The 17,880-nt window shown below is 48.1% G+C and overlaps 2 protein-coding genes across 3 annotated transcripts in view; one reads left to right on the forward strand and one right to left on the reverse strand.

Annotated features, from left to right (window-relative positions):
* Nucleotides 1-14,705, forward strand: part of LOC117583374 (ankyrin repeat domain-containing protein 50) — a 29,959-nt gene extending 15,254 nt beyond the window's left edge. The window contains exons 2-6 of one of the 2 annotated variants that reach the window (XM_034271655.1): nt 7,102-12,681; nt 12,762-13,072; nt 13,142-13,319; nt 13,383-13,641; nt 13,712-14,705. In XM_034271655.1, coding sequence (XP_034127546.1) covers nt 7,263-12,681; nt 12,762-13,072; nt 13,142-13,319; nt 13,383-13,641; nt 13,712-13,895 — 6,351 coding nt within the window. In that variant the 5' untranslated portion in view covers nt 7,102-7,262 and the 3' untranslated portion in view covers nt 13,896-14,705. The remainder of the gene's footprint in view (nt 1-7,101; nt 12,682-12,761; nt 13,073-13,141; nt 13,320-13,382; nt 13,642-13,711) is intronic. The other variant, XM_034271656.1, reaches the window with a different exon arrangement.
* A 208-nt stretch (nt 14,706-14,913) lies between these two features.
* LOC117583376 (protein C12orf4 homolog) lies at nt 14,914-17,577 on the reverse strand. The gene is made up of 3 exons (XM_034271659.1): nt 17,025-17,577; nt 15,655-16,963; nt 14,914-15,590 (listed from the first exon to the last, which is right to left on the reverse strand). The coding sequence occupies exons 1-3, from the start codon at nt 17,203-17,205 to the stop codon at nt 15,470-15,472; spliced, it is 1,611 nt and encodes a 536-aa protein (XP_034127550.1). The 5' UTR covers nt 17,206-17,577; the 3' UTR covers nt 14,914-15,469.
* Between the last annotated feature and the right edge of the window lie 303 nt (nt 17,578-17,880).

Below are 17,880 nucleotides of genomic sequence, written 5' to 3' on the forward strand. Positions count from 1 at the left end.
AAGAGGCAATAAGCTGACCCAAAGTGCACGCACAAGCCACAGCCACGCCCACTTTTCTTTTGCGATTTTCCTCATTTACTTTGCTGTGTATGTATGTATGTATGTGGCAGAGGCACGTGTCGTCAGCAGGGCTAAATCAAAGCCAAAACGGGAGCCATTTGTAACTGCATACTTTGGTGGCGTCTCCGAAAGAATAGAGTCAGTCATCCCCTCACTCCGCTTATGTGTGTGTGTGTGTGTAATCACTACGAACATTAATTAAACCTGGAGCTTAGGACTCCAGACAGCGAGAACGACAACGTGCTCCTGCATTTACTCGTAATTGACCTGAAGGATATATACCTGACCCTTGGCTTTTGTGTCTCTCGGAAAAATTAATTCCATTCGAAACAGCTACTCGGAAATGCCCATTCATCCAACTATCCATCGAGACAGGCAGACAAACAGAGACTTCTCGACAGTTTTCAGTTCAATTAAGTAGATTGCCGGGAAAATGTAATGAAAGGCAAAAGGAATCGAATGTTTGGTCTGAAAAATGAATGCCAACAGGAATCGCCTTTTGGAAAAGGAATTTTAAAATATTCGTCTGCTTGGAGACTGAATGCTGAAGGATTTGTCTGTATTCAGAGAATAAATGACAAGGGATTGGCCGTTGGGAGACAGAATGAAAAAGGGATTGACCTTGCAGAAACAGAATGCCAAAGGAACTAATTCTCAGAAACAGAATCCCCAAATATCCACTTCTCAGAGAGCAAATGTCAGAACACAAACACTTTTCCATAGTCGGGGAATTAGAGATGGATTAAAGCTTCAAAACGAAAACGAGGCCACAATTCCATTTGATATTCATGCTTCCATCTGAAGGGACAACGTCAGCCCCATCGTTTTCCACTTATCCCATGTCCACGCCCACTCGCACTCCCACTTCCACTCATTCATCAATAAACGAATGAAAGGACAAGGTTGTAAAATGTCAGACAGCCTTCAGGACAGACGATACCCCCCCCTGTGAATGCTGTGTGTGTGTGTATTAATTTGATTAAATGTTACTCAACAAACACATGGAACATGGAACATAACCCAAATATATAACAACGATTCTCCCTGCATCTGCTCCGTGTTTTCCGTCGCTTCTGTCGTGAGGTTCTCCCATCCTTCGGTTGACATTTCCCCAAACAAGGAGGCCAAACGCGCAGTTATTGAAAGACAAACACAGAGAGAAACATGAAGAGAGAGACTAAGAGACAGAGGGAAATGGAGACACAGGAGAGAGAGCCAGAGCTGAAAGTGGAAGGCAGCCCTAGGATGACAGTCGAGAAGGAAACGGAAATGCCAAAAGGCAAGTGCGTGTGCCTGCATGTGCCACACGAGAAGGAGGCATACGAGCCATAAAGCGTGTTGAGTAGGGGGAAGGAAGACAAGACAAGTTTGTGTGGGTGTAGGGCAGATGTAAAGGTGATATCGGGGTCATTGTAGTGTTTGTCAAAAAAAGAAAACGATGTCAATATGTGCTCGTACGCACGAAACAACACCAAAGACAAGAGAGAACAAGCGGCAACATGGCAGTTGACATAGTTAGACGGTCGAAGGGAGTCGTCTCTCGATGGGCGGGGCCGCTGGCAGTGCTTTATTTTCGAGATACAATGCAGCTGGATGATAAAAAATAAGCCAAGAGAACGCAGTGGAAGTGGTTCCCTCGGCTCACTCTTTTCATTAATTGGAATATCAGCAACGCAATTCAATAAACACAGAGAATATGGAATAATCCAATTCCGTATCAAATATTCAATTTGCATGTTTATTGAATTGCGTTTGTGAGATTGCAATTTGCAAAAGACTCACGGGAAAAACTAAGGTTTTCAAATAAATAATATGAGAGTACTTGTACTGTAACTGCTGAAGCTGAAAATAAATATAGCCTTTCGTGCAGTGATAAATATAATGATAGATAGTCAGTAGGGGAACAAACACTGCAGCAAGCCCAAGCTTTCAGGCAGAAATGCACCACAACGGACAGGCGCATGACGCGCGACCTTTTGAGATTCTATAATTATAAACCAACATTATGTGACAACTCTCTGGAACACTACCAGTAGATGCTCATTCCCCAATATAGCTTACTTTGCTTTAGTGTATTTCCAGAGCTTTATCCAAAGTAAAAGCAATGTTTTCCATTTGATCATTGAGTGCACAGCTGAGTCCCTGTCTGCAGTTAATAAATGTATCATAACTTGGGAAATTGCACGAAATTGCAGAATATAAGAAAGGGAATGCCTGGCATGCCCATGACATGGGCAGAAGGCTCTTTCGGCACTAAGGCACTTCTGATGTTCTTTTGCCCCGAAAATTGTGTGCCGTTCTCTTTTCTCTGTTAAGTGCTGAAAAATGCATGGAAAGTGCAGCAGGAAGCGGGAAGTTTTGAGGGAAGCATGCCAAAGCAAGCAAAGGAGGGCAAGGATACAATGTCGGCATGCCGTCATCCCGGCAGTCATGCAATATTATACGAAAATCCTTGCCAAGAGTGATGATGATGATGATGATGATGGCGGTGTCAGACTTAATCTTAGCATTTATATACGTGATCCTTTGCCTGCTCTGACTCGTCCTCTGGTAGAATTTTAATATTTTCATGTGCTGGAAATGCATTTATGTAGCAATGAAAAATGTAAGTTTAATTAAGCGTTCACCCTGGGGCCACCCAACAACGATGGTGCAACGGCCATCACATCCTGCCAACAGCCTCACATCCTGTTCCCATTTCTGCTACATCGGTACTGTGCACACGGCATTGTCCTTTTGGATGCCCGCATTGAATCCGCATCCGGTGCCCGGTCCTGTTGCCGCAGGAGCATTCACAGCAGCGCTAAACACAATGCCAGGATTTGGGCAGGTTCCAGACCGAACAGCCACCAACGGGGAGGAGTCCTTAGCGCGGGTCTTTCGGGAGCGGCTGCCTGCCAACCTCCAGCGGCATTATATTACAGAATTAAGCGCATCTGAAAGGCGAACTCGCTGAGCATTTACTTTGATTTCTCCATTGAATGTACAATACCCTTTGATGCATGGGGGTTACATGGAGTTTTGGGAATCGTTTTAAAATTAAGTGCTTTAGGTATCCCTCTCAAGGAATAAAAACTTGTACTTGTACTTGTAGCTACTATCTGTTAAGATATTCTCGAGGGTATTTGCACATCGTTACCTTGATTCCACGTTTTTTTTCTCCTTTTTTTTGAACACTCGTTTGTCATTGCCGGCAGCTGAGGGAGTCGGGAGCAGGAGCGCTTAAAAATCGATACGGAAGCGTTCCTTAGTGCTCGTTCGGCCTTTTTACACGGGTGTCGCCCCTAAGCTGATTTTGGCTCCTGTTTTTTCCCATGTTTCTGCACGTTCAGCGAATTTCTCTGGATTTTCACCTTTCTTTGCCTTTTACTGGTGTGTTGCCCCATGGCAAACAATTTGCTGCAATATTTGATTTGTTATTTACTCTCTCAATTGTCGCCCCCTGATGAATCCTACACAAAGCCATGTGCAGTATCTATAGATGGCAGGAAAGTGCGACTGCAGAACGGAACCCTATCTCAAAATGCATATATTTATCCGTGTCTGCGCTCTATTTGTGATGCATGGAATATATTTTGTTTACGAAAAGTTATGGCGTGAATAATTGAACGAGTCAACAAGTCGGAAAACTTATTACTTAAACATGAGCCATTGCCCGCCCATGCGACGCCCATGGAGACCATCATAATCAACAGGGCAAGCGAACTTAAAATAAAATCCCCCCAACAAAGAGTCAAATGCGAAACGAAACCAAAATATGTATGTAAATACACATTAATGGAGTACTTCCTGTCTGCCATCCTTTTGGCAATAAAAAATAATGCTGCAGAGCAGAGAGATTCGAAGAGGAGGTGCCGTGGAAAATGGTAGTTCTGGCCTCGTAAAAATATTCCTTCTTACATTAGAGGAACTATTCAATGGATTACAAAAGCATTTCATACCGAAAGTGCCTGCGTTGGTCTTAAAAGTACCCTCAGAGATGCAGGATACACAAAAACAAGACCAAGGCTACATTGCAGTCGGAAACTGGTGATTCCTGCACTGCTCGAATACAGGGTATACACATACATATGTAGATATGTATGTACACAATTAAAACAAAACCGAAAATGAAAAGAGGCACTCCAAAATGGTAGTTGTAAACGCCCCGTCTGTGGGTGCAACATTTCAATTACATCCTATCCGCCCCATGCCATTTCCGAGGACCACTAAAATCCTTTTACTTGTGGTGTGGTTTCTGTCAGGGGCAGCTCGTTCTCTGGCTCTCCGGCCACTCTGGTCTGGTCTTTCCTGCACAGCACAAAAATCACAGCTTCAACTCTCTCTCCTGCCGAAAAATTTGCATGTTTTCTTTTACTGTGGGGGCCTTGCGTTTGGCAAAATATTCCCACGCCGCATATTGCCCAAGTTCATGCAGCTGCCAGTGGCAGACAGAAACAGAAACAGAAACCGATATACACAGAGATGCACAGATGGCTGTTTGTGTCTGTTTCCCCCATGTGGATTGCTGTCGGTTTTTTAATGCAATTTTCCTATAAATAATATGGATACTTGTTGTGTGAATCGAATTCCTCAATTAATTAAATCTTTGTATGCAATTTGTTCAAATGCCCATTCAATGCCTCAAGGCTGAATCGTATGCAAATATTTCCAATTCTCTGGCTAATTACAATGCGTGATTAGCTGTACATGTTTAATTAGCATAATAGCTGCAGGGAGAGAGTTTCGGCATCGGAGTTGGGGGATCCAATTCGACTTTACAAAACTACAAGAAAATCGGCTGAGCCATTTAAAATTCATAGAGGAGCGAGCTACACGGTCTGCCAGTTTGTCAAGTTTTCTTGCAATAGTTTTGAGAGCTAGAGGAGGCGACTTACGGCTGCTCTGCTGTGGAATTGGCAATTAGCATTGCAGTTTAAGACACGCACTTCTGCCAGAAATTAAAACCATTCAAACTTGCATAATTAGCAAGCAAATTTTCTGTGCTATTCATCCACTCGAGAAATCTTTAAAACTACCCAAAGAGTGAGAATTAGAGCCATGCAGTGTACCATTCCCATTTCAATTACAATCGCAAATCAATTTGGCTCCATAAAAGAGAGAAATTGAGAGAGAAACGTGCAAATTGCAGGATACTTGAATGTGTGGCCAGAGCAGCCACAATGCAAACCAAAACCCTGTGTACGTGCTCTATTGTAGTGGGAGCTGTTGGACCGACCGCAAAACGTCGACAATGACGGTGACGTTGACGGCGGGCAAACTGGAGTGCATCCCATATCCATCCAATAATTACGTTTAAGCGGCCACAGCGAGGGAAATGGTAGAGGCAGCAGCGCTCACAACACGTGTGCCACAACGTGGCGCGGGTCAGGATGTTGATGTGTCGCACCCAGATCAGGCTGGGCTGTTCGATGCGACGTTCCATTTGACTTTCTTCTGATGGAGGATGCCCGTCCGGGATGCTGTCACACGCTCAATCAATGGATTTTACAGCTGACTTGCCAACATTATGGTAATCTGCCGCCACCCAGTCCTGTCCCACCTCTGTCCCCCGGGTTTTTGTGTGCGGAGCGCGAAGCTCTGCAAATGGTTCCCCCATTTACGTCACATCACCCTTTCGCTGCGGTCGGATCCGGTCCGTCGTCAGGTTGCAGACGTAAATCATTCATTTCACTTGCTACGATTTTTTATGGCCACCGAGTTCTTTTTTTGTGTCCCCGTCTCGTCGAAGTGCACAGAACGTGCTGAATTTGCTCCATTTCTATGTGAAAGTTGGACAACCAGAGAGTGCTGTGCTGTGCAGTGCCGTGCAGTGCCTTGCAGGAAGGCATGGGAAGGAAGGGGGGGATGTATGTATCATTAGTTACATTGCCGTTGGTAGTTGGTCGGTCGTTGGTCGTTGCCACCTACAAAAGTCCCATTACATCACATCCCTTGGATACACCACCCATCCACTGCTTCCACAGAGGACTCAACGACTAAATTGAAGTTTAAAATAAAAACTTTGTGGCATGAAAGACATTATTTACACAGAGGCAAGTTACTTACACTGTGGGAAATGAAGGAATGGTTTATAGACCTAAGTAATTCCAGTTACGGGTTGAGTTTAGATTGGAGTTATTACTTTAAAAACAGTGTCAGCTCTTTCTTGTTCTAACCGAACTGCAAAGGACAGTCACTGCTCAGAAATTCTTCAATTAAGAAACTGTTCTCTTGGTGCATCCATCATACGGCCGTACCCCATCCATCTTTGACACCCTAGTCTTCTTCCTTCACGACGCCCATAAAAGCCGCATATACTCCCTCTTCCCTCTCACTCTTGTACTCTTCTACTCTTCGTAAGCTTAGAGATATATACTCGTGTGTATGGTAAAACCCGAGAACAAAAGATACTGCGCGTAAACACAAGCGCAGGAAAAAATGATGACGAGTCGAATGCATGGGTCTATGTGTGCATGTGTTGATGGGGTGAATGGCTGGGAGAAGGAGCCACGGCTATGCCTGGTAGCTACCAAAGGGTTAAAAATGTACAGAAATCAGGTCAATTGTTTAGCAGGATGCTAAAAAATAGAAAAACATAAAAACGAAAAGTGAATAAAAAACGAAACACTGGCGAAATATGGCAAAAAGAAAGTGCCATTTAAGTTCTAGTAAATGGCCCACTAAAAGCCCGTATAGACGCCAACGTTAAAGGTAATTTTTGTTATCTTAATGGCATAATGAAGCTAAATAGGCAGATGATTATCGTAAAGAGAGTTTAAGGATCTAGATCGTTAAGGTGTCCTTAGGTTTTGCTCTGGAGCAACCTAAAGGCGACTAAAAGTTGGGCTTTGCCCGCTGGATTTGAAGAGTTTACACATATTGAAGTTCGTTTCTTTGATTTAAAATAACTGAAAGATAAAGATTAGGAGCATTTCTGAAGAAAACTATACCCTTAGTAGCAGTATCAAATTTTATTTGACTTTTATTCGATTTAACTGAATTTTCATAGCATTTAAATCATGAACAAACAGATTACTAACTCCTTCTCTTTATTTGCAGTCATTTGTGGAGCTTAAGTGAAAGGCAGGAAATTCAGACAACAGCCAAAAAGGGGAACGAACCCGCACAGCTGCAAACGCAGACAGCAAACGGATTACAGGCATCCTCCAGTTACAGCTCCAGCTCCAATCAGCGCTCCAGCAACAGCACCAACAGCAGCAATGTCTAAGCACACGGATAACGATAATCTGCGCAATGACATCTATGAAAATCTGCCCTGTCAGGCGATGTACAACGAGTCTGTGCGGAAAATTCATCAGCAGCAGCAGCAGCAAAAATTCGCGCAGTCCTCCAACATCGTCAATCCGAATGCCAACTCCATAGGCAACTGCAATTCCGCGCCGGCGAACAAAGCCTCCTCCGGTGGTAGCAAGGAGATGCTGTATGCCACACCACTACGAAAGTCGGATCGCTACAAGAGCGGCGAACGAAGTCGCCACACGGGTGCTGCTGCTGCGGCTGCTGCAGGGAATCCAGAGGCGAAACTCTCCAACTATCGCGACTCGAATCGTTTGGCCAGTGCCCGCAATGGGAATCCTCTACAGGTGACAGATCTAGATGCCGACGAGGATGATGCAGAGGGCGATGGCGTGGATATCTGTGCCTCAACCAGCGCCCTGGTGGGTGGCTCCAAGTACAGCAATCAACCGTTGGGCAGCGGCACAGGCACAGCCAACCAGCAGCTGGAGGATCGACGAATACTCAACTTTCTGAAGGACACCACGCAGCTGCAGAAGAAGCTGGAGATTAGCGGACGCGACTGTCCCAATGCCAGCTTCTCGAACCTCGCAAGGGAGGAACACTTTGCCAATTTGGTGCAGCAGAACTTCCCCCAGGAGATGGCACAGCACTCGAATGGCGACACAAACGGCGGCGGATCTGCGCCAGAGGAGGATGGCCAGGAGGCGGCAGGCGGCGCCAAAGAGGACACCGAAGGCAATCTCGAAGCGTTGATGCAGCGAAAGATCTCACCGGACAAGGAGGTCAATGGATTGGTGCACAGCGGCGGCCTGGAGTCTAACAATCGCATCGTGAGCACCGTCTACATCCATCGGGAATGGGTGCTGAAGAAGATTGCCCTGTGCCTCGAGCAGCGAACGGCGGGCAAGAAGCCCGTGCCAGTGGGTGGTGCGCTGGGTGGGGCAGCGGCCTCCTCCAGCTATGTTTCGGCAAGGGCCAAGGCGGCGGCCATCTCCAGTTCCAGCTACAATGGCTGCCTGGTCCTCGGTTCGAATGGCTCCGGCAAGACATCCATCTGCCAGGCCATCATGAAGGGAAACTCCGGCACCAAGGGCATCCTCAACAGGAAGCTGCTGGCCTGCTACCTGATCGAGTCCCAGAACCCGGAATGCCACAGCCTCTCGCTGTTCATGCGCAAGATCGTCCTGCAGCTGCTCAGCCATGCCTCGCTGATCAGCCGCGACGACAGCCAACGGATCATCGACGAGGGTTTCTCCTTTCTGCGCGAGGAAGCGCAGCAGCAGGAGTTCAAGCTGGACGAGGCCATGAACAACATCAGCCTCAGCGAGAATGCCGAGGAGCTGCTCATCGAGGAGCTGAAGCGTGGGGCTAGCGAATGCGACTCCCAGGCACTGGACACTGGCTTCCAATCGCAGCGCACTTCCACTATCAACAAGGCGGCCAAGACCTGTCTGACGCGCCAGCAATCGGAGCCTGCTCCTTTGCCGGATCAACCGGAGGACCAGCAGGACGAGAAGCTGGGCGCAAACAGCTACGGCACGCATCCGCCCAAGCGAGGCAAGGAGCGTGGCGAGCAGGACAAGGACTTGGGCAGCGAAAAATGCCTGAAGGAGTTGCCTGTCAAATCCAGTCCCAGTCCCAGCAAAACCAAGTCCAAGATTCCCATCAAACGTGGCAGATCGGGCAGCGGTGTGCTCTCCCCCTCGAAACTGTCGACCATCAGCAATGGAAGCGGCAGTGCCAGTGGCGGCCAGGCGATCCAGCAAGGTGGCGGCGAGGACATAGCCGATCTGGGCACAGAACAAGAAAAGAGCGAAATCGAGGCGGCCATCAAGGAGGATGACAAGACGTTAGAGAAAGACAACAACGAAGAGGAGGACATGCCGGAGGCGGACAAGGATTTGACACCCAGCAAGGAGCTGGACACGGAACCCCAAGCAGAGGCTGATGCCGCAGAACCTCTCATAGATTTCACAGAGAATGGCAAAGTGAATGGAAAACAGGAGGAACGGGAACAGGAGGAGCGACAGGCACCGCCAGCGCTCGCCGAGAAGCCCAGGAAGCACACAAACACACTGCCACCGCCGCTGCCGAAGACCAAGAGCTGTCGCACTATCATTGCGGATGGCTACTACGAGCTGTTGCTCTCCAATCCGGAGATACTCGAGTGCCTCAGTGTGGACAACATCGAGACGAATCCCGATGAGTGCTTCAAGAAGGCTCTGCTCTTTCCGCTGCTTGAGTTGACGCCACCAAAGACAGCGCTTCTGCTGCTGATCGACTCGATCGATGAGAACTACATCAACGAGGGCAATCTCATATCCACCCTGAAGGGGGGACGCTGCAATGCGGCCATCCACAAGAGCCGCAATGTGGCGGAGCTGCTGTCGAATCACATCCATCTGTTCCCCAAGTGGCTGTTCCTCGTGTGCACCACCAAGAAGCAAACAAAACAAATCACCAGAATGTTTACGGGCTTCAAGAAGATCACGCTGGACGATCTGCGCAAGTCGCATGTGGTCAAGGATGTGCAGGAGTATATCATCAATCGATTGAACTCGGACTTCAAGGACAGCATCATGCTGACCAAGGAGATCATTGAGTCGCTGCATCAGCTCTACATCAAGTCGAACGGCTGCATCCTCTACCTGGAGAAGGTGCTACACGGCATCAAGGATAACTTCTTTAGCTTCCGGGAGATCAAGCTGATTCCATGCACCCTCAACGGCCTGTACTTGTACATTTGCCAGAAGTCCTTCAACAAGAAGCAGTACATGAAGATTCGGCCGCTACTCAATGTACTGCTGGCCTCCTCCGGCTACGTGGACAAGTTGTTTCTGTTCAACTGCCTGCGCACCCACAACTACACCATCGACTGCCAGGAGTTCGAGAAGCGCCTCCAGCTGATGCGGAACATCCTCGCCTACGATGCGAATGCTCAGCGCCTCAAGATCTTCCACAACTCTTTCGCCGATTGGCTCGTGGACGTAAAGTTTGCCACCAAGAAGTTCATCTGCGATGTCAACGAGGGCCACGTGATGATTTCCATGTACTATCTGCTGGTGGCGGACACCCTCTGCGCCAATACGGTCCGCCGTTTCGCCTACCATCTGATCAAGTCGGGCGAGTACCTGACCAGCCGCCACGTGGACATGGATCTCATACTGATGCTGCTGGAGTCGCGCCTCAACCTCAGCGATTGCTTCTACACGAATCAGATGAACTGCTGCGCCCAGTGCGAGCATGACTTCAAGTACGATGGCAATTTCCTGCCCAAGACACGCTCCATGCTGGAGCGGTTCCTCGCCAACGACCTGAGCGAGCCCTTTGCCCAGTTCCTGTGCGATTTCTTCAAGCCCAGTCTTCCGACGGATGCCAAGATGCTGAAGCTGCTCATCGAGACGGGCATCAATAATGCCGAATCGCAGAACTCCTGCGAGTCCTCGCTGATGTCGCCCGAGCTATCGGAGAAATCGCAGAACATTGACTTTGAGCTGGCCGACCTGCTGCTCTCCAGCGAGAAGAGCTGCCTGCTGGAGACACAGCGAGCGGGCAGCCCCTCGGAGCACAGCGAGCCGCCGCACGAGAGCCAGGACGACAACGCTTCCAGCACGCTGCACCAGCTCTCCGATTCGCATCACATCGAGCTGCACAAGGGCAAGGCCCTGATCCATATCTTGGCCAACGATGGCAACCATCAGCTGCTGGAGCGGGCCCTCAATGCGTGCAAGAGTCCCATAGATCTGGAGATTGAGGACTACAACGGCCAGACGGCACTCAATATTGCTGCCAGAAATGGACACCTGGAGGTGGTGAAGCTGCTTCTCAGCTTCTCACAGCCCTGCAATGATGGCACTGGCAGAATGAAGCGCGTGGACGTGAATCATGCGGACAGGGATGGTTGGACCCCCTTAAGATCCGCTTCCTGGGGCGGCCACAGCGATGTGGTGCGTCTGCTGATCTCCCAGCCAGCCTGCAAAATAGATCTCGCGGACAAAGAGGGACGCACTGCCCTGCGGGCCGCAGCCTGGAGCGGACACGAAGACATTCTCAAGCTGCTGATCGAGTCGGGTGCGGATGTTAACTCTGTGGATCGACAGGGTCGCACTTCGCTGATTGCCGCCTCCTACATGGGTCACTATGACATCGTGGAGATCCTGCTCGAGAACGGAGCGAATGTCAACCACTTGGATCTGGATGGACGCAGTGCCCTGTGCGTGGCTGCTTTGTGCGGCTCCTCTGGCTACAGCAAAGTGATCTCCACGCTGTTGGATCATGGCGCGAACACGGATCAGCTGGACAACGATGGCATGTCGCCGCTGCTGGTCAGCTCCTTCGAGGGCAATGCCGAGGTGTGCGAACTGCTGCTGGAGAATGCCGCCGATCCGGATCTGGCTGACTTCATGGGACGCACGCCACTGTGGGCCGCCTGCACGGCGGGGCATGCCACGGTGGTGAAGCTGCTGCTTTTCTGGGGATGCGGCATCGACTGCATGGACTCTGAAGGCCGCACAGTGCTGAGCATTGGTGCCGCCCAAGGGAATGTGGAGACGGTGCGGCAGTTGCTCGATCGTGGCCTCGACGAGACGCATCGCGACAATGCGGGCTGGACGCCCCTCCACTATGCCGCCTTCGAGGGCTTCCATGAGGTGTGCATGCAGCTGCTCGAGTCGGGCGCAAAGATCGATGAGTGCGACAACGAGGGAAAGACGGCCCTGCATCTGGCTGCCCAGGAGGGACGCTTGAATTGTGTACAGGCCCTGCTGGACATTCACTCCAGCTTTGTGGACCAGAAGGCGCACGATGGGAAGACCGCCTTCCGGCTGGCCTGCCTCGAGGGACACATGGAGACGGTGGAGTTTCTGCTCAAGTTCTGCTGCGACGTCAACTCAAAGGATGCGGACTCGCGCACCACGCTGTACATCCTGGCGCTGGAGAATAAGCTGGAGATTGTCAAGTACCTGCTGGACATGACCAATGTGGATGTGAACATTCCGGACAGCGAGGGACGCACCGCGCTCCATGTGGCCTCCTGGCAGGGACACGCGGACATGGTCAAGTCCCTGATCGAGGCCGGTGCTGATGTCAATTCGATGGACCTGGAGGCGCGCTCTCCGCTGCACTCGTGCGCCTGGCAGGGCAACCACGATGTGATGAGCATTCTCCTTTACTACGGCGCCCAGGCGGATCACGCCTGCAAGCAGGGGGCCACCGCCCTGGGCATCTCTGCCCAGGAGGGACACGAGAAGTGCGTGATCGCTCTGCTGCAGTTCGGTGCCAATCCATACAAGTCGGACCACTGCGGACGCACACCAATCAAGCTGGCGGCCAAATCGAGTCGCACCAGCATCCTGAAGATCTTCGAGAGCTACACCAAAAGTAAGACCAAACGCAGGAGCATTCTTGTGCTCTGTTACTAATGCTTTCCCTTTGCCCTACTCTCCCTCCTTACTCCCTAGATGATGCTAATAATCCCAACGAACCCAAGTTCCATGCTCACGCCAGTATGCTGCGCTCCCCGGACCAGCCGCCGGCATTGCCCCTGCACCAGAACCTGGCCCCCTATCCGGCCCACGCCTCCGCCTCCTCGGTCTGTTCGGCGGCCACCACGGCCACCGTGCACAATGGCAGTCAGCTGCACGTCCTCAATGCCTCCAGTTCCACGCACAGCTCGAATAACTTCTACCAGAACACCATGCAATCGGATACGAGCAGTTTGCACAAGCGCAAGAGCGTCATCTCTAGTCAATCCACGGGCAGCAGCAATGATGTGAGTATAAACCACTTCATGGAAATCCAATTGACGTACGAATGTCATGAGTTTCTTTTTTCGTTGCAGCAAGCGCCGCTTACCTTCACACAGCAATTGCAGCGACAAAGCAAACTTAGCTCGCGAAACAATCTCATGGTCAATTCAAAGCATGCCTCTGGCTCGGGCCACAAGTCCAGTGGGGGCGGAGGCGGTGGTGGCCAGCGGCATTCACAGATGCTGCCCGATCTCAGCGAGCATCAGCTTGGTAAGCAAATCAAACCTCAAGCCAGAGCCAAACTAATTACATTCTTCAAACGAATACGAACAGCTTCCAATATGACCAATGAGGCGGACATGTATGACATGGAGTGCATGTCGCCGCTGTATGCCACTCCACCGCATTCGCCCAGCAGCGAACTGAGCTCACCGGGCCAGCTGCCAGGACTGAATGCTTTTGTGGATGATGACAGAGCCGGCACGAGCAGTGGCGGTGCCAAGGCCTCCCTGCCGGATAATCATTTTGCTCGAGACACGCACATGCGCATCATACTGGGAAATCTCAAGGAAAACCAGCCCAGTTCCTCTGGGTGAGTCAAGGGATTCAAAAAGGAAGCTACTGCAACACAAACTAACATATTTTCTTCTATCCGAACACAGCAAGAGCAAGCGCAGTGGTGTGTCCAGTAATCCGGCAATGCGGCTTATACGCAGCCGCTTCGATGCCGCTTCCCAGCTAATTCGACGCACGAACAACATACTGTCCTCCAGCAGCAATCAAGGCTCCTCCAGCATTGGCGTCAAATCGGGCACCTTCCAGTGGCGCAAAGAGAGTCAAATGTAAAAGGAAAAGCAATTCCTGTACCACACGTGCATACTCAACCTTCAAAGCATAATAATTTATTTCATTTTTATCGTACTTTTGATAAAGTATTGGGTTTTTTTGTGATAGTTTCAATTTTAGTACACTTTTAATATGTATTCTTTTGATTTAACTAAAATATATGTAGGCATTTACATTTACTATCCATACCAACGTAGTCTAAGGCATGAGCCGAGTATTAAGCTAAAGATCCATATATAGATATACGATATTTCATCATAACCCCCATTTGGCATGCAACTTGTAGTAGACTTTGTTCTTCAATGTAGGCAAGAAATCTAACGAAATTTAAATAGAGACGACATACACAACACGACGAGAATGTGTATACTGGAGCACACACAGCACTGTTCCCAGGATGTATTTTTAACATTAACAAACAGAAGCAATAAGTTATAATTCAACTTTAATATAATTTATGCTGGATTGATCAGAGCTGGCCTTAATTGTGGGGCCATACTACTCCAATGCGCACTTATTGGCAAAAAGGCAAACGGCTATAGCAATGTAATTCATTTATACGTACCATTTAAACACTGATGATTTATGCTGTTTATGTCAATTCAATTAAAGCCCACGCCCTAAGCGAACATATAAGACGTAATACGATGTGCATTAAATTCGCTCGCAAAAAGAAAAACACTCAATGCGGTCCGTTCCTGTACCTAAAACACTCGTCACTAATTTTATGTAAACCAAACTCCCCTACCCCATTAAGCCGGTTGAACGAACGAAATACACTTTATCGAAATATATACTGATTGAATACTATTTTCTGAGCCTCTACTCCCATTACTGCAAAGCAGCGATACGACACACACACACAGCAGACAACGTACTTGGATAAACACCAAATAAACATAATAAGCAAAAGTTAAACAGCGAAACACACAGAGAACATTATGGATGGAAACCTAATTAATTGTTAACGAAGAAACTTAAAATATACATAATATACCGCAGAACACAGTTGTTTAGATTTAAATACATATTATATATATATATTTCAAAAATGCATATTTACAAGTTAAAGAACAGAGTTATTCAATGCAAACACCCCCATATATAATCACTAAATTTAACCGAACAGAACACAACCACATACCACACACACTGGCAGCAAATGCAAGACAGAGAGAGAGAGGAGTCTAAAAAACCAAAGATAAACCCATTTACATTTGGAAGTAATATACACATGATACCTACATACATATACCTAACATATAACTACATAAATAGTATATGCATACATACATTGTACGAGTAGTAGTGTTGTAGTTGGAAAAACAAAAGGTTGCGATAAATTATTGACAAAAATTGATACAGGAACATTTACACAAAAATTCTGAGTGTGTGTTAAATTTACGAGTAAACTTTTTGAGCATGGCGACGAATACCGAGGCATATATACGTATACATACATACATATATATATCTATATATATATAACTCTGAATCTGAATAAACTGTATATTCATACAAATATATTAGAGTAGTCTTTTTTATAAGTTCAATTGTTATTTGAGGAATGTCTACTACTTGCTGGTGTCCACAAGTATCTTCGGATTGGCCACGTGAAAAACGCTGGGCACCATGCCCGCCAGCGTGGTGAACAGGCTCTCCGATATATCATCCGGCAGTAACAATTGCAAAGTGCTGCGAAAATATAACCAATTAATGCGAGTCTGTATCTGCCAATCGATAAAAACAAAGCACAAACCTTAACTCTGCACCGCCCCAGGACGCTGACTCAATCATGAATCCTTTGGCGCACTTGAAGACCAGCTCCGCCCGCCTGATGCACCACTGCACGGTCATGTCTTCACTCATCTCGTGGCGCAACAGAGCCGGAATCGTCAGCGTGGTGATGTCGTGTCTGCTGGCTGTCTTTAGGATATTCCTCAGGCCCAAAATCACCGGGTGGCGTGAGTTGATCTCACTTGGACTGTTGATGGGCTCGTCGGAGATCAGATGGAATATGACATGGGATTGAGACAAGTTTGAGTGTTTGGTGATAAAGAAATCTCCTGTTTTCAGTCGGGGCACATGCTTCTTTGTGGGCGAGGGCGTGACGCTACCCTCGGCACTGCTGTTGCTGCTGGCAGTGCTCGGAGTGCTGCTCGAATCGGTGGTGCTGAGGCTACGGATCTGCTTCTCTATCTTCTCCAGCTGAACGTCCATCTGCTCAAAGTGAAACTCTGTCGACCTGTTGGCATTTTTGATGATATTTTTGTTGGCCTCTGCCTGAATGGACGGCGTCAGCACCACGACACCACACAGGGAGCTGGAGTAGAGGCCCAGGGCCATGTTCAGGCCATTTAAACTCTCCTCGGCATGCAGGGGACTGCAGAGCTCCGTCACGTTGGCACTGAGAATGCGAATGTTGTGCATGTGCTTCAGCTGGGAGCCCAGATGTATGGTGAAGCTTTCCTCCATCGATGGCTGTTGCGAAACGAACATGGAGGAGCGATTGCCCAACGGCGTGGCCACCGGCGAGACCTGAAACATTTGGCTCACTTGACTCGTGATCCAGTCGCGGTACTCGTTCTTCTGGTGACCCATTTTAGCCTCCAGCTCCGACTCGTAGCGCTTGCGGACAAAGTTCTGGGTGGTGTACTGCTGGGCCAGCAGATTGTTAATGTCCTCAGAGGTGGTGGTTATATCCAGCTGATTGATTTGGCTGTCCATCTCCTGCTGCTGGCTAGTATTGAGCGTCTCCACCTCGCTGTCCATGTGCTCCGTCATTCCGGCTATTACTTTGGCATAGGCTCTTTCTCGTTTAAGAATTTCTTCGAGCGACGAGGAGTGCACGAGGCGATGGAAACTCTGCGCAAATATATCCTCGTCCCTTGGGCCCACACGATCTGCAAACTGCAGGAGCTCGTCCTTATACAGCCGCTCTGTATTCCGCACAATTGCCTCCACATCGATTTCTTCGTTGGCCGCCTGTGTGATCAGCTTTTCAGCGTAGTCGTCCAAGAACTTTTGGTGTTCAGTGTCCACAAACTCCTGCAGCTTGCTTTCCAAATCTGCAACATAAATCATTGCTCAGTTTTAAAGAGTTCTGCCTGCATTTCGTGGAATACCTACTAATGTTCTCGTCCAGATATCGCATCATGGGATCCATTTGGTTGAGCAACTGCGTCAGGCACTCCTCCAGGTTCTCCTGGTCAAAGGGGAGTTTGATGTCCAGCTGGGCTAAGCAGTCTTTGTTTTCATGGTCCTTGTAGTTGTACACAAAGGTAACAGTCCGTGTGGCAGTAGAGTCCATATCGGAATGCTTTTGACGTTGCAGCTAATAGCTCTTTGATGTTGAAGGCGTTCAATCTCGAAGGCGTTTTCCTTTAATTGAGGGCGTATCGGGGTAACCCTCACTCGAATCATAGGAAGATCTCTTGCTCACGAACCACTTGGTGGACAAGAACATTCCATAGCCCTGCGAGATGGCTGGATTCCTACTTCTGGTCAAATTTAAATTTGTACCCTGACTTTTTTATGTTCTTGCGGTTTACGCCGGTTTCTTGGTGAGATTCTTTTATTTTTTTTCATCGGAATTATATTCCTCGACTTTGATAGGTTCAATGTTACTGACAATGTTACTGTCACCACCGAACATATAACTTTATCAGAAAGATGAATCAATTCTTTACAAGACCGTCTTATTTTAAAGACTATTATAATTATTTTTATTGGCTTATTTATAAAACTAAGTTTAGACAAAAAAACAGTGTGCCTGCCTGACTTATCTAGAAAATATACCGCACCATCAAAACTATACCGAAATATCACTTACCTTTTTAAAATATACCGTATAGCTTCAATCGTTTTGCTCGATTTTAATGTTGTATTCAATATAACTAGCTTGTTAGTATTCTCAGCTCTAAACCAAAAATTGTATCCGATTTATCAATCCATTTTCCAAAATATTGGCTAGTGTTCATGACTT

The sequence above is a fragment of the Drosophila guanche genome, unplaced genomic scaffold (genome assembly GCF_900245975.1).
Source record: "Drosophila guanche unplaced genomic scaffold, DGUA_6, whole genome shotgun sequence".
In the NCBI taxonomy this organism is placed as follows: Eukaryota; Metazoa; Arthropoda; class Insecta; order Diptera; family Drosophilidae; genus Drosophila; species Drosophila guanche.

Excerpts from the sequence above, each read along its gene's own strand:
- LOC117583376 (XM_034271659.1), bottom strand. The coding sequence starts at position 17,205 with ATGGACTCTACTGCCACACGGACTGTTACCTTTGTGTACAACTACAAG. Across the intron at positions 16,964-17,024 it reads ATATCTGGACGAGAACATTA|ATTTGGAAAGCAAGCTGCAG; the intron begins GTAGGTATTCCA and ends TTTATGTTGCAG. Across the intron at positions 15,591-15,654 it reads TGGGGCGGTGCAGAGTTAAG|CACTTTGCAATTGTTACTGC; the intron begins GTTTGTGCTTTG and ends ATATTTTCGCAG.